General features: G+C 41.5%; 1 protein-coding gene across 3 annotated transcripts in view; it reads right to left on the bottom strand.

Moving 5' to 3' along the window:
* LOC109983864 (nuclear factor of activated T-cells, cytoplasmic 1-like) overlaps positions 1–22810 on the bottom strand; it is a 58982-nt gene that overhangs the window by 30677 nt on the left and 5495 nt on the right. For all 3 annotated transcript variants that reach the window (XM_065958177.1, XM_020633783.3, XM_065958176.1), the window contains exons 3-6: positions 21453–21612; positions 12846–13048; positions 9526–9698; positions 8413–8553 (exon numbers count right to left, since the gene is read on the bottom strand). In XM_065958177.1, coding sequence (XP_065814249.1) covers positions 8413–8553; positions 9526–9698; positions 12846–13048; positions 21453–21612 — 677 coding nt within the window. The remainder of the gene's footprint in view (positions 1–8412; positions 8554–9525; positions 9699–12845; positions 13049–21452; positions 21613–22810) is intronic.

Raw genomic sequence — 22810 nt, forward strand, 5'->3', positions numbered from 1 at the left:
TGGATGTGAAGAGTATGTTTTATACAGCATAAAAAAGGGCACATTTGAAGGACACCATCCACAAGGAGTACTGGTTGTTTTTGGGACGTTCTTTAAAGAGCAAATGTGGACTCAGTGTTCCCTCCAATGAGCCCACGGCAGATGTTCCTGACCCAACAGTCCCTTCATCTGGGAAACTGGCAGTAAGCTAGAACTCCACACGCCTTGCACCATTTCCACTTCTGAGCTGCTTTATAAATCTGTCAAGAGAACCAACCCATGAGTTTGATATGACTGTAATTTGCTGCATGAGCCTTAGGTTGCCTTAGGTTTATTACCTTAAATTGCCCAGTCCCTTATTCAGTGTCAACCACCATCAGTTATTTACTGTTTTGTGTCTTTTTTGAATTCTTTTTTGAATTCTTGATTATGCGATTGTTCTCTCTTTATTCTGTTCTGAAGTCTCTCTTTTGAATAACAAAAAGCAGTAGCTTTCATTTGTTCTCTCTTTCTTCTCAACTCCATCTTGTTGTGGTGAAGAGGTTTCTCTGACTGCTTTGCAATAAAACACCAGTGAGCTGCTGCAGCTGTCGGTAGTCTGCAGAAGCTCAACTCACATTCTTTAGGGTTTCTCTGTGATTTCATGCCACACCTTAGCTAACAGACGCTCTGGGCTCTGCTACAGCAATCAGCATATAGATCACTGCCCCTTTCAGAACAGATGACTCATTAAGGCTGACAGAAGTAGAAGTGACACAGAGCAGCCTTTGTGTCAGTGGCACACCATGTGAGGCAATAGCATGGGCGATGTGGCACAGCTACTGTATGTTAACAGTGGTAGGCAGCAGCTGTGCCTTCACATCAGTACTGCTGAACTGCTGTGTTTTCCTTCTGGGACAGAGAGCCATCAGATAAGATAATCAGACTCAGTTTCCAAATATCTGATAACAGAAGTCTCTGGAGATCAAGAAGATGTAAAACCAGGTTTCCCCCACCAAAGCATTATGTTTTTCACATCATGTCGACAGTTAAAGAATATAGAGGATCCCAGTAATGGTTGGCTTATTATTGGTGGCCTGTGGGAGCGGGGGCGGGTGGTCAACTTTATTATTCAGGGAGTGAACACCAGTAGATATCTCTTTCCAAAACGGCAATATTAAAACCCAGAAAAGGAGAAAACCAGATGGGGAACAGATCAGATAAGGGGTTTCTATTTGAACTGAGGGAAATAGCAGTTACATATGGAGAAATGTGCATTACTCTTGTGGAGATGGTTGATATTTAGATGACCAGGGAATAGAAGCAGGGTTTTTTCATTTGTAGGACTCCCATGGGGCACAGCAATGATACTAAGCATGTCATAGGCAGTTGAGCTGTCCAAAGGACTTAGGCACACGTAATGCTGTGACAAATGCAGTGGCAAAGAGTATAGAAGGTCAATTAGAGTGTGCACATGCAGGGGGAAGGTCAGAGAAAGAGAGGGAGAGACACAGAGACAAACAAAGATGAGCGTTCCTCATGTTACGTCTGGGGAACCAAGAGGGAATCTCACCCGCCTCCGCACTGGGAGACACTCCAAGAGGGAAACCTTAGACTAAGACGTCAACCCCAGCCTCCACTAGTAAACATGTTTTCAAACTTTTCTTTGACTTTTCTCTGCCTTCCTTCCTCTTGATCTTTTTCTCCTATACCCTTGTTACCTTACAATGCTTTATTCCTCCAAAACTGTCGAAGCCTTACTCCATCAGACTTTGCAAATTTAAAAAACTGAGACAGAGTTGGGATGGGGCCACGTTTGGCAGTACCTTTTTGCGAGTCAGAGAGCGCTTGTACAACTGATAACCACAGAACTTTCCACTCACTCTTTCTTCCCTGCAACATCTGCAAAAAGCTTCTGTTCCCGACAACACCTCCTCCTTCACACAGCCTCCACCCACGTGCAATGCACACACATTGCAAACACGCTACCACAGTATCCTCTAGCTTTGTGGTGGCCTTCAACTTGAATGATGAATGAGGAAGACACTAAACAAAAGGTGGCGCAGGAGCTGTGTCTGGAGATTGATCAGCGAATATCAAGCCACAGAGAAACATTCAAGGAGACACACAAGTAGAAACACTTATTCTTAGGCTTGCCCTTGAAGGTAAACCAGCCATCTGTCTGCTGGTCTGCATGACTCACTTGTGCAAATGAGATCCACAAAGACTAATACCAACATTCATCAGGCAATTAGAGCAAATATAGGGTGAGGCTTCGAAGAGTCATCTTTTGTACTTGATCACATTTCACCTTGTATACAGTAAAAACACTGCAACAGTTTTCTTGTTATTGTAAATCTCACAAAAACAATCCTTCCATTTGTCAAAATATTCTTTGACTTAGGTTTGGACAATGATAAAGTTCTTGAGACGTCTGTTTTTTTGTCCTTTAATTGGTGTAATCACTAGGACCATACAGATATGAATCCTATTTTTCAGCAAGTAACACTTCTTAGTAGTTAGTTAGTAGCTAGTTTTTAAATCCATTACTTCTTTTTTGAGATTCCCAAGAGTTGCTGAGTAATGACATCTCTGTCCTCATGTTGACCTTGCAGGTTTGACTTTCCTTCCTGACAGCCAGTGAGGATTTTTCCTTTCATTAAGTGTTGTGTCGTGCACAACAACGTCCACTGACCAAAGAGAGTTCACTGTAGTATTTCGAAGAATGGAAAATATGATTCACATGTCTAATTGCGAAGGTTGTCTTGTGAAACAACCCAGACGTGTTTTGCAGATATTTCTGTTTTCCAGAAATGATTTTAAGTAGTATTATTGTCTCCTTGCTGTTTACATATTTCAAGTTTTTGTTCTGTTTCAGTGCCTCTGTACCACTTCTACCTTGATTGACATTACTTCAGTCATTTTAACACATCTTCACAGATATAAGAATTGTATTTGTATGAGGAACAAAGCCTAAAGGCCAAAGGGGTTCCCCCATGACTGATCTAAGAGGTGCAGCTGCATTCCGTTCTTAAGCACCTCACCTCCGCCAATCTAAGGACTGCTGAAATTGGAGAAAGGTGGATCTGCTTCAAACTGAAAGGTTCCTGTATAAATTATGACCTGACAGTGAATTTACGATGGTTTTATAGTCAGGAAGTGAGTTATTATTGGTGTATTACAGGGAAAGCATGAGCTGAGTTGACCTTTGGGTCCAGTCTGAAGAGAATGCCGACCAGTAGAGTCTGGTTTTATCCTTTTATCAAGACTCCAGCTGTGTGGCATTGAGTCTGAAAATCATCTAAAGACTGAGAGGGATGACTGGAACATCATCCAGACTTTTACAATTGTCCAACATTTATGTTCGCAAGGAAGACATCAAGGATAGACACCCTGAATGGTGTGCTGCTTGGTATATCACAGAGGATCAAAGTAAGACTAATACTTTACAAACCTTTAAATGTATGAAGAGGTGATATAAGCAGTTTTTCTATTTGAAAAAGGTTGTTTTAACAGTTAGTGGACATGAAGGACCCAACTTTCAATAAAGAGGAATCACTTTTCTTGGGTGGGCATTCCTTAAGACCTGCCACTGAAAGGGCAATCGAAAATAATAAAGTCTGATCTGAAGAAACTGCTAATACCGTGTTCAGACAAGTCTAGAGAAAGGGTGGAGGCCACAGGACAATCTAGACATCTTTCTGTTATGAATACTGATATGATTCAGCACAGTTCTTTGATGCATAAATGTGCCCAAAGCAAAGGCATTCCAAAATGGCACCATCGCCTGTTGCATCACACTGGAAGTCAACTATTGGCTTTATTGAAAATAGGCTTCATCTTTCTTGCATTGTCACAGTCAAAATTGCTGAAAGCTTTTACAATCCAGGCGAAGTTTGTCAAATGAATCTCTTTAAGAGTGTATTGATGTCTCCCTCTCCAATACAGAATGGCATGTTTCTCTCTTCGGGTATTGACTCATCTATTTCCCAAAGGAACACCCAAAGAATTGGTTATGTCCAACGGGCAGGTTACACCCAAAAGCTAAAGTGAACTTCCTAAAAATACAGCTATCATACATTATCATTTATTAAGCTCGTTATACCATCCTTAATAGACAAGATGTAAGTCAAACTTGTCAAATCTCTTCCCTGATGTTGGGATGAAGGTTGACCTGATACAGCCATAGTTCCAAAATTTTGAGCCAAGATTATGCAGGAAGACAAAGGCAGTCTAGACATACCGCTAGAGGTACAATACATCAACCAATTCATCTGTTGTTTAGACTTGCCCAAGGTAGGGGTGTTCAACCAAATATAAACAGTCTGTGAATGAACTCCGATCATAGTCTGTGGTGCTGGCTTTTCTCGAATCCAAATATTTCAGCCTGTTGCTGAGGATATTTTTGCATGACTAGAGTAATAGCCTCAGGGTTTTGTTTCTTAGTGTTACAGATTATACTCTAGCTCAGAATTTCTCTTAGTCTTGGCTGTAAGCTCGACTCGCCTAAAGAAAAGAAAAAGACCAGACTTTTTCCTGTTGCAGCCCAGGCTGTGTGGTGCTGCCGAGCTCCAGGCAACGCTCCAATCCCACCAGATGTAAAAACTATCTAGCTCACCAGGGAATTCCCTTACCCCCCCCCCCCCCCCCCCCCCCCCTTGAGTCAGAGTGAAGGCTTTCCCCAGCCCCCTCTCTCTCTCTCTCTCTCTCTCTCTCTCTGTCCCTCTGTTTGTCTGTTTGTATCGCTCTCTATTTTCCTCGCCTGTAGCCCTCATTCCGTCCATGGAAAGCAGGGCAAGCCAGAACACACACTGCAATAGGTGCGCCAGGTATGTCCTCCTACTCCTGTGCCAGAAGAGCGGTTTGGGCAAACCAAATCATTGACACAACCTCAGCACATCATGGAATAACAGTCAAATTGGACCAAGAACTACAGTGCAAATGATGATGGAAAATTTCATATATGCAATCACTGTGGCAATGTGAAGGGTAGTCCCCACTACCAAGTACTCAATTAAAATATATATATGCCAAAAATGATTACTTTTTAAATTGTAGCAGGAACACAAATTTGGATTGGAAGTTCCAACTATCATTATCTGAATACAGTCTGGTTTATTTGGTCTCTGTTTTGCAAGTTCTGGGATAAAGCTAAAAAATGTAAAATGGTTATGTTGACTCATTCATTAAATAATAAATGTCAGCCATAAATAAGTCACATGAACACATAAGACATTTTGCCAGGACCCGTAGAATTTGACCCTACACTTGACATTTCTCCACTCATCCAATTGCAATCAGGGCAAGCAGGATACGATCACATCTATGCCTGGATGTCAATAATCTAGGTCATAGGCAGAATTTCTAAGGAAGTTTAGTCTTTATTTCCTCCCTTCATCCTCTTCTCTCTTCCTTCCCTCTAACGGTCTTGTCTATTCCGTTTCACCCCCTCTACAGGGAATCCCTTGTGTATCACTCACAGAAAACACTTCCTACTGAACAACGCAAACAGGCCTGCAGGCTAGCAGCGAGTGTGCACACACACATGCACAACAACAAACACACATGCACACGCAGAAGACGCACCCAAGTTTACATCAGTTATCCCGTGGGTGATGAATTGAAGCATTGGGGATGGACATGGCATTTGAAACAAAGAAGTAATTATTTTTTCAAGGGGCATTAAGATCTCCCGCAGTGGCAACCGCAACGAACTCTGCTCATTTGATACTGAGGACATCTCGGGGGGGGGGGGGGGGGGGGGACTGAAAGACAATCAAAACAAGTCAGACAGGAGGAGAGAGATTCAAGCGGCAGCTAAAACCAACAGAGGGATTGTATATGATTTCAGAGTACAACAGGTTCAAATAATACTTTCATGTAGGTTTTAAAAAACTTTCCCATCTTTCCAATCCAACCCTAAAGTTTACTCTCAGCCCTTCAAAGACATGTTTTTTGTGTGCAGATTATAACAAGTATTACTGCATATACTAATGTATGTTCACACCAGTAAAACATGAACTTTATCTTTGTAAATTCATTCACAAAGTTGTACAGGGTGACTGAAAAAAGGTCTGTTGCTCTTTAGGATTTGTGGAATTTTCTGGGAGGTGTTTATTGAAGTCGATATTGAAAAGTGTGCCACCATTCTGACCTTTGATGCCAGCAGCAGTAATGGCTGTCACCACTGTGGCTAAAGCAGTGATTGGTGTTGTGCAGCTGTACGTGTCCATGTGTGTCCGACTGTGTGTAAGCACATCTCTGTGAGTTGTAATTATTGCGCAGCAAGGATCTGCATTTCATGGGTGATTTTAGTCAAGAACTTTTCCAGGGGAAAATAAAACCAAGGTTGAAGGATAAATCTGTAATATAATTATAATTTTATTGGTTTCTTTTTTTCCTCATCCCAGTTCTGTCTTTCTAAATCAATAATCAGAGAAATGACCGAGAACCTTCATGAAACAGCGGGATTCTCTGATGAAAATGCCAAAAGACAATATTTTGCAGTATATTTGAACATAACTACTTTTCCACGCTCATACTAGCGCATACATAGTTGCCATTAGTGAGTGATATATGTGTTCCTGTGTGTGCATGTGTGTAGAGTGTGTAGCTCTGTCGGTAATGGGCTTTTTGACTTAGGAGACCCTGGAAGTGGTGGGTCATTAAAGTTTACATAAAAGCAGACTAAGTAGTAGACAGACAACCTCTCTTTCGATCTCTCTCTTTCCTTCTGGACACCACATAGACGGAAAACAAGCCACTGAAATGTCGATGGCAAGCATGACTGTGGGGATCCCGCTAGCCCAGGGCTGCACATCGGCTAATGTCTTTAACGGGTATTGAGGAGAGAGGTAAAAAAAGAGAGAGAGGAGGATGAGGGGGTGAAAACAGAGAAGCCATGGTAGACAGAGAGGAAGAGAGAGAGGGGGTTAAAAAGGGAAATAGTAGTCAGAGGGGGTCATGAGGCTCAAATAACAGAGGGTGGTGAGGTGTGTATGAATGGGCTTTCCTCTCCAGGGGATCCCCCTCCATGACTAAGTAAAGCCATGGGGAGGGAGACCCCATATTATCAAGTTCATCCGCCTCCCCTAACCCCCTCTTTGCCTTTCAAGTAACCTCTACGTTGCTTCAGAGTACACTCATATCAGGATGATGTGCAGGTAAAAAAGGTTTAAGGTATGTTGCTTATTAGCTTGTCTCATCTTTGAATATGTTATTTGTGTCTGTTATGCCACTAGTTTCCCAACCCAGCATTCTCACCTAAATCATTTGTTGACCTATAAGAGACTGCTGGTGCATTCAAGCATTAATTGGTCAAAATTAAACAACTGAAATTTTATTTTGGGAAAATGCAAGTCCCCCTTTCCTGTTTATTTGTATGATGACGTAAGGATGATGCCTTTCCATGACACAAGATGCACTTTTGGAGGGTAGTTGGAAGTTAGACTTAAAAACTACTACATAAAATATATGTACTATGTATTTCTTGCACTTGATCAGTGATTTATAATTTAGTTGAACACAATAAAGGTCTGAAGAGCTCACTTTGAAAGTTGTTTTCTTTGACATTTTTCATGATTTCTGGGTCCAGTTTAAATCATAAGTGTGTGATCCAGAGCAGGTTGTACTCAACTGTGTTCGGCATACTTCAACATACCCTAATTTATTGATCTGTTTATTCATGCAAAAAAAAGTTATCAAGGGATAATCTATGACTTTAATGTTGAATTTGGGGTTAATTTACCAAACCTTTCACCAGTGATGATAGAATACCTTAATATTGAACTATCCTACCTTCTCACACATTCAACCTTCCTTACTTGTTTCTCATAATTATCATATGCAGCAACATTGCCTTTCAACAGACTCTGGAGGTATCACTGTACTTGACCTTTTCTTTGATTTAGTGGGTTCAACAAAGGAAATAACCATCCCCCTTGCAAATTTGATTAGAAGCTTATTGATCATTTCTCACTCCCACACAGAGAGGAAATGCATGACAGAAAAATCTTCCTAAAAAAAATAAGAAATGGTTTCTTCACCATGAGTCAGTGACATTCAGCCATGGTGACTATCTGCTAGAATGGGTGGGAGAGGAGGCAACCGTAGTGGAAGTACCAGGGAGGGTTGAATGTCAAAAGAAAAGGATTCACGGAAAAGAGACAGCGAGGGAGAGAGGGGGAAAGAGACATTGCACGTTGTGATTCATTCCTTAACTTGTGGCGAGCACCAGTGAACAGGCAATGGAAACTTTAGCAAATGTAAATACGCTTTGGTTAAAAATATAGTGGCTTAATGCACACCACATGTGGCTCTCTGGCAGGGCTCGCTCTATTTTGACGGGAGGAGAGGCTGGGGAAAAGACTGAGGCAGAGAAGGAGAGGGAGACATTTGAAGCAGACATTAAGAGGGGGAAACTAAAAGAAGGTAAACGTGGTGACGGCTGCTTACCCTGCGCCTTTTCCACAAACACCACCTTGGAGTCAGGTTGGAAGTTGAGGCCACTGAGGAGCACCATTTTGCCTCCAGTTGCAGGGTAGCTATCCACACTTTGCTTCTCCACCAAGGGAAGCTCCTGAGCTGAACGCTGGGCTGTTTGAGGGAAACACACACACCCACACACATATTTATTAACAATGAGTGAGCTCACTGGCCGATCTCTGTCCACTCTAAGAAGCACAAGGCCAACACAGAGCCAGTAAAACAGCAGGTCTTGGTTAGGAAAACAGACTCATCAACTTTATAATGATGATTTCATGACCCCTTTGCTTTGAGCTTTTGCGCCAACAGCTGTGTGAATGACGTTAAACAAAAGGCTGATAAGTGAATCAAATCCTATTTTTGAGCTCAAAACTATTCAGCCTTAAGCGAACTACACGTGTCTGCTTTGTATAAATATGGCTAGCTAGAATTGTTCAGCTAATAAAATTGATGAGGAGATTTACAGCCAGGCAAACAATTAAAGGTATTTATTATCACATCTATAGACACACTTCTTTACTTTCTCATTCAGCTTACAATAAACACTAAGAGAATACTTAGTTAACTAAATAACCCTTTTAAGTAATGATGGATCAAAGTGGATTAACATCCACTTCGGATCGTAAACTACAATGCCAACTCGGTCCCACCATCTGACTTTAATTGGCTTCCCGGGGTGCAAATAACATCCCACTTATACACAAATGAATAACAAAGAAACAGAAGTTTCATTCAATATGTTCATATGTTCAATCGTGCCAAAAACTGGGGCTTGCAACTGACCTTTGTGGAGCCTGTGCTAATGGGGAAATCTTACCACAGTAACGTGTACATTCAGTCACAAAAATACCAGTTGGGATAGATAACATATGTCTCTGGCACCATGTACAATGCATCTATTGCTTTGGCCAGTGACTCTGATCATATAAAGCTTACAGGGTGCAGAGGTACTGAATTTGGTCCAGCATGTTGTTAAATAGTAGCTCAGTTTATTGGATTGCAATAGTAGATGCCACCTTTTGCTTTAAGAGAGTAAAGACGTGTAAGTTTGTGAATTCATGCCTGAGGGATGTTGTGACTTACAGCATTCAATGGGGTTAGAAGAAGCCTGCAGAGACACTGTCCTGCCATTGGGCTGGTTGATGTGTACCCGGAACACCAATCTCACACGGGTGTTTTTACGTCCAATGTCGGTTTCCCCTTTACGGAGCTCGATGTCTGAGTTACGCAGCTTCAGGATCCCAGCGCAATCAATTCTGGAAAACACAGGAAATGAAAAACTTTAAGATGTATAACAAATATGATGTTTTATATTTAAGAGAGTTGAGATGTGATGCTGTGTTGCAGAAGTGCCTTAAACCTGATTTTGTTTTTCAAAAGGTCAGAAGGTGTAGACTCTAAAAAGAAGCTGAAATGGGAGCTGCTTATCTTCCTTGAATCAGTGTAAAAAACTGAGACACTAAGAAGAGTTGCCGCACATAAAGACCAGCAGCAAAGTCCATACTGGTGTTACAGATCATGCACTGGGAGTTCACTGGAGCATGAATTTGTCATATTAATGCAGCGTGTCATCAAAGACAGAGTTAAACAGCAATGACTTCAAATGACAGTGTTAAAAGGTCATGGTGGTCTGAGACCAGAACAGAACAGTTCTCTGGTGGATTCCTCTGGACCGAGCACATCAGCGGCAGTCTGTATACACAAAGTCAATTTATTGCTATCTGAGAGCACCAAACCCTGTCTAGTCACACCATTGAAGCCTAACACTTCATGCATTTAAGGTTTTAAACCTCTGTTAATCATTGCCACATGTCACAGTAGAACCTTAACTGAGCTGTCTGTTTGTATTTCATTCACAATTTGGGAGGTAAAGACTTGAATTTTCTTTCCTTTGTCTTAGTGGAAATATGGCATTAATTTTTCAGACGTGGCCTTTGATTAAAAAAACAAAAAACAAAAATGTGTGGCTGCTAAGAAAGTGAAGGAATGGAAATGTGATATGGTTTGGCATTTCAATTATTTTACATGGTAGCTTTTTGGGAACCTTTCCTGGAACATGGTAAATGTCAGGTTTTACAGCGAGCCATTTTTCCACTTGTCTATAATTTGGACAACTTAAATAAATAAGGAAACTAATATGTAAGGCTGACTATTCACTTCTTATCAGCCTGGCATGATGTTGTACTGTTTCTGTGCGTATAAGGTTTTAAAACAAACACAAGATGATAGACATCATTGAGGAGTTGTAGTCAGTTTGCATGGCCTATATAACCTGAGATGGCAGTTAAATCGCCAGAAAGAATATTTAGAATAGATATAATTATTATTTTTGAACTGCTGTGGCGATCTAAAACATACTCTAAATGTTAACCAAAAAAACCCTTTGTAGTCATAACTGAAGTATTAAGCAGTAGAGCCTTTAAAGTATTTCTTTAGTGATAAGGTAGACAGTATTTATAAGAATATATTACCTTTGCTAATATAATCCAATACTTCACTATGATCTGTTTTGTGTGTATGTTTGTATGAGAACTTCCTTGATGATAATAATATAAAAAGACAGATTAAAACTGTCCGGAAATTGAAATGGAGTGTTTTCATCCCACACAGTGAGTCCATGATTGATGGCAGAGATGCAGATTATCAAGACAACTGTTAAACGTCTTAGTGGATGTAGTTAAAGGCTTTTCTTTGCATTTGACCTTTTAGATAGTCGGCAGAGAAAAGAGACAATTTTCTCCACTCTCTCTTGAGCACGTGGGCTGAAGAAAAAGGGCAGCAAACACTTCCTCCTCGATACTTCTCTTTAATATCAGATTCACGATAAGGGACCCATTAAATCCAGTTAATGGAGGGGCTGCCTTAAATATGATACAATACACGGGATATTGTGGTATTTTTTTAGAAAATGATATCGCAAGGCTGTATGAATGTTTAAAAAATAATTTTCTGACCAAAGAAAGCCACTACCCCAAGTCAGGAATCCCCAACATCCTATGAACTTCAGCACATTAATGAACAAGAATAGATACGTTTAGGTGCAATAAAAGGTAAATCCTTTTATAAGCTATATTCTAATACAAAGGTTTAATCCATAACAGAGTTCTCGGCCCCGTGCCAAACTATTCACTACTGCCTAGTCTGAATGGAGCCCCTCAACCTGCTGCTGAGCACAGTCCCTTGGATTAGTGCAGGTCTGGTGGGAGTATGAGAGGCAAAGACTGAATTTCCTTAGCCTAGCAAAAGATGCTAGGCTGGGTAAGCTAGATGTTTTTCAAAGGTAAATTAAAATTAAAGTATTTAGCCACCAACTAGCAGCGTTTTAGCGAGTTAGCTAGCTCATTTTGTGGTAAACACTACATGTAGAAAAGGAGCAAATAAAGCAGGAGTTAGCTACAGAGTTAGCTTGTCTTCGCAAAAGACAACACAAGAAAACGTGTGCTAAGCTTCTCATACTTAAACTCAAAGCAGTTGTCTTTTCCATGTTTTTTTTGGTAGCAGACTGATGCTGCTGTTTACCAGTTCTTGATTAAGAAGAAGTCTTTGAAGTAAATGTTTCAAGGGGTCATAGTTCAACAACAAAAATTGCTCTTAATATTAATTATAATTATAGCTGAATTGTTTTTTGCTGCTTCCGTTTCAGGATGCTGTTATTTGGCATGCTGGCTGACATTATCAAGGCTTACTGGGATAATTGCACTGAAAGTCAACCTCGTTATTATTATTAGTAACACCTGTGTTTTTCCTCCTTTAACAAGCTAAAACGTCTGCTGTGACAAAAAAAAAATGTATATTTGATTTAAACATATGATTACATTGGAGACACCAAGCATGACTAATGACTAATGACTATGACTTGTGAGTTATTGAGCATCCTGAAATTCTGATCCTGATACTGGAGTGCAGTTTTCTTTCATCAGACCTGTTGGCTTAGTAGTAGTTATCCAATATATTCAACTGGCAAATATTTGCTAAGCCTGATGTAATGGGTTTGATTGTACATGTGAATTATATTTGTGCAAACATATTTTTTTTTACTCCCGTGAGGACTGCAGGTTGAACTTTACAATCATAAGCTAAGTCTCAATCCTTACATTCCATGCACACATTGGTCAGAATCAAGTCAACCATGAACTCAACTCTCAGTATTCATTTCAACTCCTCAGAAATCATTCATCTCAAGGGATGCAAGCATATATATTATTTTTGAAGTCCTATTTAGAAGTGTATGCTGTACAGTACCTCTCATCAAGCATTCTGTTAGTATAGAGCTAAGGCAGAGAACAAGGTGCAGACTGACAGAAATGTTTTTTTTTTGAGTGGTTTTGAAGTAGAGGTCAATTGAAAAATTGTGGAAAGAAAAAAGATGGATAGGTGACTTGTGAAGTTCTAAGAGCACTCACATGGCTCTCATGTTGTTTTCAGGCAGCAGAGGGATCTCCAGAACTTTGGTGTTGGATTGCATGACTTCATGGCTGGCAGTGGAGACGGTTTTACCGGTGATGCGGTGGACCTGGTAGAAGGCATGTGGTCGCAGGAGGCGGTCGTCTGCGGTCCCTATGAACAGCTGCAGGGTGAGCGGCTCACTTTCCATGTAGCCATAAAGCTGGCGGGAGAACAAAGGGACCCAGGTGAGAGGCAACATCAGGTTTTAAGACCACCCCCCCCCCCCATTTTCAGGCAACCCCTCATTTAGGAAACAGAGATTGAATGCACATCAGCTACTGATAGTTAAAGGGGCCTTTAATGATAGCTTTGACATGGTAGAAGGGCTGTGGAAATAAGCCCCTATTCTTTGTTTATTTTTTGGGTTGGATTGTAGCCCCTATCTCTGTGGTCCTTGTCATTCTTATTTGAACTTGTTACTGTAGAGATTTCTGATGTTTTATGCTACTGTTAGGGGTAGGGATCATTTCTGCTCAGAGACATAGATGATGTGGAGGCAGCTCCCATTCAATTCATTGTTCATTAAATCTGCCTGCTGCTACTAAAAAAGAGCCTAAAGAGACTCAAGCAAGCGACAGTGACTCAGTAGAAGTGAGCCTTACAAAGTCAAATTAAAAAATCATTTATCAAAATATTTCAGCTCTGGCTAAAAAAAAAATGCTTTGATGAAAACCCCAAAAAGTCATGGAACCAATGATTTTGCTAACGCAAATTTCCCTGAAAATGGTATTGGTATATGATGGAACTAGGAGATTCAAACAAACTTTTGGGATCAGTGAAGTAAATTATCAGTGCATAGTGAAGAGACATCATGGCATACACAATAACCTACCTAGACACAATGTCCAAATTCTGTGCAATACAGTAGTTGTCAAAATCAGCAAACTTTACACCTGAATGCAATAACTTAAAAAAACTTCATGGAACTTGGCATGCAGATGGAATCCCACCCCTTTGCCTTTGGGTAGTTATGAACATGCATTATGATTTCCATTAAAGCTCAGAGACTGTGTCCCACTGTGATGAAAGAGACTCCTGTATCAGGACCACCACTTCAAACAACTACCACTTCCTCTAGAAGACCTCCATTAGCAGCTACTGCTCAAGTAATAAAAAGATCAAATATTTTCAAAACAGAGGAAAAACTCCATAGCCGTGCATAGTTTGAAAAGTACTGTTGACATTTTGGTCAAAGGCTCTTCAATTATAAATTGAAACTGCCAATTTACACTTGGCAGCCCTGTATCAATTACTGAAAGTGTCTAAAGTAATATTATTTTGTAATATAACTAAGTGTGTAATGGTTCAAAAATGTGAACTGGTTTGTAATTTCTAAGTTGTGGTGAAGAACAACAAATACTTTGTGTGTGATTTCTGACCAGAATAATTTGCCAACCAAATGTGGATTTCTGGTAAAAGTGAGTCTTCAACTGTAGACCTCCCAGAATATGTCTGCTCTTTGCACTGGCCATATGGTCAATGGGGGGAGATGTTGGTGTAGGCTTAGAAATCCTTCCAGTTCAAAGACTGTCAGAAAACTGTAGAATCTATCTGGTTCCAACTGAGAGAGGAATACTTTTCATCATGAGGACCTCTGTCCTTCTACCTAGGTAGCTACTTGACCACATATGTCATTACTGAGTGATCACTTACTCAAGACCAGGCCTCAACAAGCCATGGCCATCTGAAAAATCCCACAAATTGGTCAATTACCCAAACACATACCCATGCATCGCTTAAAACCAATTTCTTTGAGCTCCATAAAAACAGTGATCTTGTCAAATGGAATAAAATCCTGTTGTTTATCCAACAGGCTGAGTCATATAACAAAATGCAGACCACATGTAACCTATGACATAATCTGATTAATGGGTTTATAATTACCTTAGTGAGCGCGGTCAGAGATGTGGGTGTGAGGAAGACAAAGGATAGTGGAAGACCAAAGAGGTACATCATTAATAATCCCTGGAAATTAGTGCTACAGTGTCATGGACACCTAAAGTCTTTGGTTTGTGAACACATTCATAGTTGCCTGGCCTAATCATAACCATAAAGATGAAATGCTTACGATCTGGACTTGATGACAGGTCTTTTGGATTTGGGACAGGGCAGAGGATGTATTATTTCTCTTCCCTGTTTAAACAATTTACAGTCTTAATTACGTGGAATAAAAATAGACTCTGTCTGGAGTAGGGTATATAGCCATATGTCTTTGATTCAGATATCAAACAGATACCAAAGGAGTGGTAAAGCTTTGACTGTCATTCATCTCCAGTTCCAATCGTCCAATTTTTCTTTTCAGCTCCACATAGTGTCTCTAGCAGCTGTCTTGACCTGTGAGCTAGTCACACATGCTAGTCATCAGTGAGTTAGGCCGAGGTCAGAAGCTTCTTGAAGTCTTGGCATCCCAAGGGACCACTTCATCTATCCAGTGATCTCACCAACAGACCCTGCTCTGCTTGTTATATTTTACTTATGGTGTCACCAGAGGTAATTATCCATAGCCACACATGCTACCAGTTACTTATGTTATTGACTTGTGAGAGCACTATGGCGGAGCATGAGGTACAAATCTGAAACACCGGAGCGTTAAATTGCATGACGTCCCCTCATGATTTAATAAAAGGCAGGCAGCCATGCTACAAAGATGTGTCGTCTGTCACTTTTGCCTCAGACGACTTCTATGGATTTCCTGCGACCTCCAAGCATTACCTCAGCAGCCACGTGGCTGTAAGGAGGCCCACTAGAGAGGCAGGAGGGAGAAGTAGTCTTTATCCCTTCACTCGTCTTGTGGTTGCATACACTGACGGTGGCATCCCCACTCAAAGCCGTAGTGACCTCATGGAGGACAGGAAGTGATTAATGAGGTCAGGTAGTCCTCTTGGTGACGCTGGTCTTCCAAGAAGCTAAGAATGGCGGTCTAGTCCCCCCTGGGCGACCTCCCCCCAATTTATTTACCATATGTGCTCCCTGACCCTCTCCCTTAACTTCTGCTTTACTCTTGTGATGCTAACTCAAATACTCACCACAAGAAGAGTGCTAAGCTCACTCCATCATTTTATTCTCAAAAGATGAGGCAAACAGTCTAGATATTGTTGTAAACTTTAAGTGTGGGTGGCGACTTCACTCATTCTCCTTCACACACCTGTGACCTCAGCTATGTGTTTGTCTAATACTGTGTCGTTGAACCAGGCAGCAGCTAATTTTGACCAGATGAGTTTTCCTAGCTGGAACTGCAGCTGTATCTGGCACACGTACTGTATATTTATTTTGAGCTAATCTAAACCAAGTTTGATCCGGGCTTGATTTGCAGCTGTTTAAGGGTGCCAACTTCTGCCACTGTGTCAGCCGGATCCATTTACACCTCCTACCGCAAGCCACTGTTGCAGAGGCCATTTTTGATGGTTTAGGCAAGTAAAACATTGTGGATATGGCAGCTGATGCATTAATTGTGTAATTGTATGCAGCTGTATTGTCTAGGTCAGTTCTGATGATGTGGTGGGGTATTGGCAAAAGGGAGAAAAGAGGGTCTATCCCACCCACTTTCCACCATTCATTTCCCAGTGCCTGTGGACCATGGCAGAAATAGAATTTAAAGTGAAACTTTCAGCCGTTGCTAAATTGTCTTTTCTTCACACAACAAAAATCACTTGTTACACTGTATTTAAAATTAATGTTTTTTTTTTTCCATTACACATTTTTTCCTCTTATTTTGTTTCTGTAATAGCAACATTTCATTGCTGCCTGTAACTGTCTTGATTATTCAAAATAAACTATTTGAAGAGGCAATGTTTAAAAGTGATTTGCTGGTAAATTAGATACGTTTGGCCTAACTATAAATTGAGTGTAAATACACTCCACACGCCTGCAGTGTGCTGCCTGCTATCGCTCTGCAGTGATTTCATCACTGCCTGGAGAAATGTCATGACTCTTTGAGGGCCACGTGGCGCAGAGAATTAGGAAATAGGAGAGGGAGAAGACGACTGGAAGCAGTGGAGAAGATGGGGTTTGCTTAGAAGGGGAGGAGAGATTGAACAGCAGATTCAGGCTTTTTCCCATTATCACGCTCCCCTCTCTTTGTCAAGTGCTGACAGTCACACAGCCAGACTCTGCTGTACCCAATTAAATGTACACTCGTCCAAGCTGTCTCTCCATCCAGACTCCACCCTCCTGCCCCACTGATGTCTGAAGTGACGTATATTGAATACATACGGCAACAACCTTTAATGTGCTGCATTTCCATAGCTACAAAATCTTCCCATTTATAAGCAACCAAACAGCTCAAGTTTTTTTTGGGAACTGTCTACTCGACTGTTATGTCATTGAGGGCATCGTTTCAAGCACAAGCCGTAGTCTAGACCGATGACGGTCCAAATTCCATACTAAAAGGAATGACTTGGTTACCAGCACAGTCTGCCATAAGAAATATCATCAAAAAATATGGAGAATTTGAGTTAGATGGGGCACGAATGACTGCTGCAAACCCCCCTCTATCACCACTACCCATTAGTTTCTTTTTCATAAATATGTAGGACGTCTGGTCATTGCCTCAAACCAGCCAAAATGATACAAATCTTACGCCATTTTTTCCACTTGATATTCACTGGTAATTAGTGGTAGCCCAATACCAATGGAAGGGAAACCCCATAGATGGGGTAAAACTGCTGTTTAACAGTTGAATAAATACCCCCTTTGGGCAAATATCAGCACCCCTGACTAAACTCTAACAGCACTACAGGGTACGCCAAGCCATTTGGATATCAAACAAGAGGTGGCAGTGGGCTTAATGACCAATAAGCAGCTACAGTTTAGGGTGCCATCGATCAGTGGGTTTCTTTTGAGAAATTACACAGCCAGCCAGCACTGAGATCCCGAGGTGAAACAGCACATGCAAAGAATCGAGCACATGTTGGCTAAGGTCTTTCATGTCGATGTGGCGGAAACATACGGCAAATTTGATGTGCATTACATGCAAGTACAGAGGAAAGGAGATGGGTATTAAGTCACGCACACGTTAATAGCGATGATGGCCACATCCTGCTGAAATTACACCATGTCTGTTGCTGCTTTAGACTTAATGAGAGACTGAAGGAGTGTGTGCATGCATGAGGGGGAAGGCCCTATAGGCCAGTCATTATCCTTTACAAACTAGCCATATGCAGGACTGCACTGTGTGCTGTGCGATAGGTTTAATACTACACAGGTGTTGGTGTCTGCTGTTACTGAGGGCCGAGTTGAACCTAAAAGCCTTTTCACCATCTTCAACAAATCCCAGACTTTCGATCAGATCCAGGTCATGTCCTCCATAACTTTTTTTCTCCATAAAAAATAATTCCTAACATATACCCCTTTCCCCCCAGTGCTCCCTGGAAAAAAAACATCAATCAATGTCGTGGTGGTGTTACGAGTGAAGGTGGACCTAGTTTTTATTTTTTTCTGGGCTTCAAAAACCATCCTGTAGGATTTGGCATACCTGTGGTGAGAGAGGGGGAAAGTCTGGAACAGTGTGAGAGGAACCGATGGTACCCCCAGATTTCTTTAATGATGCCGTGGTCTTAAGCAGTAAATAAAGTGGAAAGCAGTTGTGGTGGTCACAATGACGACCATTCTGAGGAGGTCAACAGGCTGCTGATGTGGAGGAGGGGAGGGAAAGGACAGAGTGCGAGTCCAGAATAAATGACTGAGATTTGGAACTTGAAGCCTGTAGAGCTGGTTCTAGCAACAGAGGGGTAATGAGTCGAGGTAACCCATAATCTTGGGGTTTCATCAGTGTGCGGCTGGGGTTAAGACACTCCACTTCTCCACCAAACTTTGCCACAGTCTCTCCATCCAGTGTGGTGAGGAGGACTGAATGAGGTGTGGTTGATCTGCTGCAGCTACGGCTGATGTCAGACCTTATAGATCCTCAACTTTGCAGATGTGTTTGTCAGGAAAACACATCTGCTTGTTATTGAATAACAAGTCAGGAACCGTTCACGAGTAGTTGAGCATCCTGGTTTGACTTTCTATGTCTCCTGGGAACATTGTAAGCTCTATAAACAGTGTATCTCTTCATGTTTTTCATCTGGTTGTTTATTCATGCAGAGTTGCTTTCCAAAACACGTGTCACCATCACTCAGAACTTGTGTCTGATCATCCATGAGCTTAAAAAAAACAGTAGTGGATGACTTAGCTTTAAATGAGGGAGGCCTGCTGGTGAGGGTTTAGGAGCTGGTTGAAGGATGAATGGTTCATGAGGAGTGACATCCTCATATCCTCCAGGGGAGTGAGAGTGAGGAGACGGGGGAGTTGGCCTCTGATGGGTGTCGGGATTCTGACTCCTATCCGCCACTACCAAAACAACCCCACCACCATCAAGCTCAGCCAACCTCCAGGACGCCCGGGCCCTAATCAGCAGGATACAGAGCATCTCCTGGGGCAGCGAGGCCCCAGCTGCCTGGTGACTCCCTCTGCCCCTTCTCTCCTTCTCTCTTCAGTCTCTAGCACAGGCAAACAGACTACACAGGCACACAAGACACTTCCTAGGCTTCTTCCTACACCGGTGTCATTATTGACTCATTCTCCTTGATTGCACCTCACCCATCCAGGGCTTGCCACTCATTCCCCCAGGGCGCTGGGGGCTACAACATGCACTATCCTCCAAGATTACAACAACAACATTTCTCTCTTCAACGAAGACAGAAAAAGAGAAAAAAAGTGAGACAGTGAGGTTTATGATAAGTTTGTACCTGGGAGATGCAGCACATGCTCTTCTTTTGTATTTCCCCCTCTAGCATGTAGACATGATTGCCGACCCTTATAGATTTATCTTTCTGCCAACTACAACGCTTCCAGTGGTTTCCACTGTTATAAAAAAAACCCTGAAGATATCCCAATTGTCTGCACATGCAATGTGAGAGGCATAAATCACTCCTCACAAAAAAAAAAGTAAGAGTAAAGTGTGAGCTATGCAAGAAGGTGGGAGGTGTGACGATAAAGCAGCTGTCATCATATTTCCTCTATGACTAGTACTTACTGATATTGGCTAAACAGACACAGACTTGAAAACATCCTTGCAAAGTTGGCTTTGAATTGACGTCTGGGTAAAATCATACAAATAGACTATGTCATCAATCTAAATCTGGACAACACAGTGCAAAGACACAGGATGCTTACTCATGACTTTTTCACCGCCGGAGTGAGTCAGAAAGTGGGGTAGGCTTAATCAAAAGCAGTCTCACCTGCCGCAGCTGTTCATGGCAGGCTGAGTCTGGTCAGCCTCACGTGGAGGTGTGAGGTGTTGATTCACCCGCATGTTGATATACAAAGGGTTGTAATGAAGGGGAATAATTACCTGTATTTACAGAGAAAACTTAAAGCTGTACGAGCCTGTTTATATCACCATGAAGGCCAACAGCTGTCGAGTGTGTTTGACAAGGAGCAGAGCATGATTTGCTGACAACATCTATTTACAAAACAGCTATGGTGCAAACATTGTCTACTGTTAGGGGTTTAACAAGGAGGGACCACCATCTGTCAAATAAACTGGTCTAAAAAAAAGTTTGCTTTGTTGTATCATGAATCCAACACCTGCAACTGTTATCTTCACATACTGTCTAAAACAAAGAATCAAGAATTCCCTTTAGTTCATTAGGTTAAGTGAAGTTTTATTTTGAATTGACAACATGGATATTTGGAATTGACGCTTAAACACGGCATGCACACATGCTACATAACCACCTTGAGTAAACTAGGCTGTCAGAGCAGTGTGATGACAGTATGGCAGAGAAAGGATGTCTGCTGTACTCCTGGTGAGGCTGACGTGTTCTCCTTAAGTGTTTGCCAAGCACAACAGTGAGAGGCTATGATCCTGGTCTATACTAATTGAGTCGGCATGCACTGCTGCTGGTCATGGCAACTTTTTGAAACAGTAGATTGACTCGTGGCGTTAAGGAGCATTAACAACACAGCATACAAGTGCAGAGACATGTTACCTGTGATGTGTGTACATTACACCACTGCCATAAAAAAGTTACTATAAAACCTGACAACATGTGATATCAACTTATAGTTGAGAATATTTTTATACTTTAAATATCTAACTTGTTTTTGTTTTGCAAAGTTTTAAATTCGGCCTTCATTACTAATTAAATTGGATCATTTTGAATATATATATTTATATATTGTCTTGTGCAAGAAGATTTTGCAGATGAAAATTGGTTTGAAATGAATTGACATTAAGGTTGCTTTGATGAAAAAAAAAGAAAAGAAAAGGACTGTCAAAATATATTAAAGAAAAAAAGTAATGCTGCACTGCTCTGTAAGTATATGCTGTCATAAAATCAACAGCCATGTGTCCAGGGCACTGGCTTGTTGTTGGACAGAAAATACAAAAAAAAGTACTGTGAAATGAATCAGCAGGTGCTTGTCTGCTTATTACCACTTGTGCTGTCATGACAGCTAAAAAATATCCAGTTTTAACCAACAAAGCCTTCCCTGTGTGTCGTAAATAGTGATGTGTACAGTGAGTCTGTAAGACCCGACTCAGAAACCCTTCGCTAGCTAACAAAATGTTGCCGTCATACCTGTACTACAGGGTGGCCTCCTGACGGGGCCTTCACCGCCCCTCGGCTGCCTTCGGTCTCATAGTGGGCCCTGTGGTGGGACTTTGGCTGCATCTCGATCTGTAGGTTGTAAGGGCCGGAGCAGGATGGAAGCTGCCAGTCCAGAGATGGCAGAGAGGGGCTGCAATATCAATTAACAACAATTTATGTAAGGTCAAAGTGAAAAGCAAAAAAATGTTTTGTTCATCATTTTCTGTTATAACATGGTTATGAATTAGTTTTAATATATATCCATGAATAGGTCATTCTTTCTGTGATATATATATATTGGCAGGTTATTCTTTCCTAAAAAAATAAATAAGAAGAAGAAGAAGAAATGTTACCTTAAAAAACAGCTTTATAACGTTTTATGTTTCTCTCTGTGTCCTCTTTTAATTCTTAAACTTTTGTCACGTGTGATTCTCTAAAGTGATGGCTAATGAGTTCAAATGTTTCCAGTTTCCATCACTGCTAGTGACACCTGAATCCAAAAGTTCTTAACATGCTTTACATCAACTTCAAACCAGGACTCTTTAGTGTAATCCAACTGGCCTGATCCTTCTCCATGTCATCATCGTCTTTAATCTAATCAATTGAAGTCATCCATTGACGTGTAATTCCTTCATCCTGTGCAATAATTAGTGGGCCTTCCTATGATAAATAAATGAAAGACGAATGTGGCTTTGCCAGGAAACGATGTGTCTGGTATTATGGTGTGACAGGTGGGAAAGGACACAAAGAGTTAAGGAAGGGACAGAGAGGGAGAACAGACATTTCTAGGGCAAAAAAAAACCCAAATCACACAAGGTGGCAATCAGTCTGTCCTTTGATACAATAATGATCCACTTCAAATTGACAACTGTACAATTCTAAAGGACAGACACTCTGGTATAAAACACAATAGAGTTATACAACAAAATAGGGTCAGCAGCACACCCCGTCTTAGAGCATGAGATCTGTTTCCCTCGAGGGAGACCTACAGCTGCCTGCCCTAACATCATTGTTCTTGAGATGGAGAGTCAGAGCTTCCCACGTGAACACCGTGGAGATATCTAAACCAAAACAAACATGTGCAAGACAATATTTCTCGACGCCGGATGCCTGGTCATTGCAAACCCCTGACCTGAAGGGTGGCTCAACTGAAACCAATCTCTGGCATCTTTGTGGAGCTTGCGGGCTGTTTGTTGACCCAAAACGAACTGATTTCCCCCCACAGGGCTTTATCTGCCCAGTCAGTGCATGACATCAGGCTAAGCTACACAGAAAGAGATGGGCTGATGGCGCGACAGGCCAGAGCAGCGAGCCGGCTGATTAACCCACAGACTGCTTCCCCTTCAGCC

This window comes from Labrus bergylta, chromosome 8, assembly GCF_963930695.1.
Source record: "Labrus bergylta chromosome 8, fLabBer1.1, whole genome shotgun sequence".
Lineage (NCBI taxonomy): Eukaryota > Metazoa > Chordata > Actinopteri > Labriformes > Labridae > Labrus > Labrus bergylta.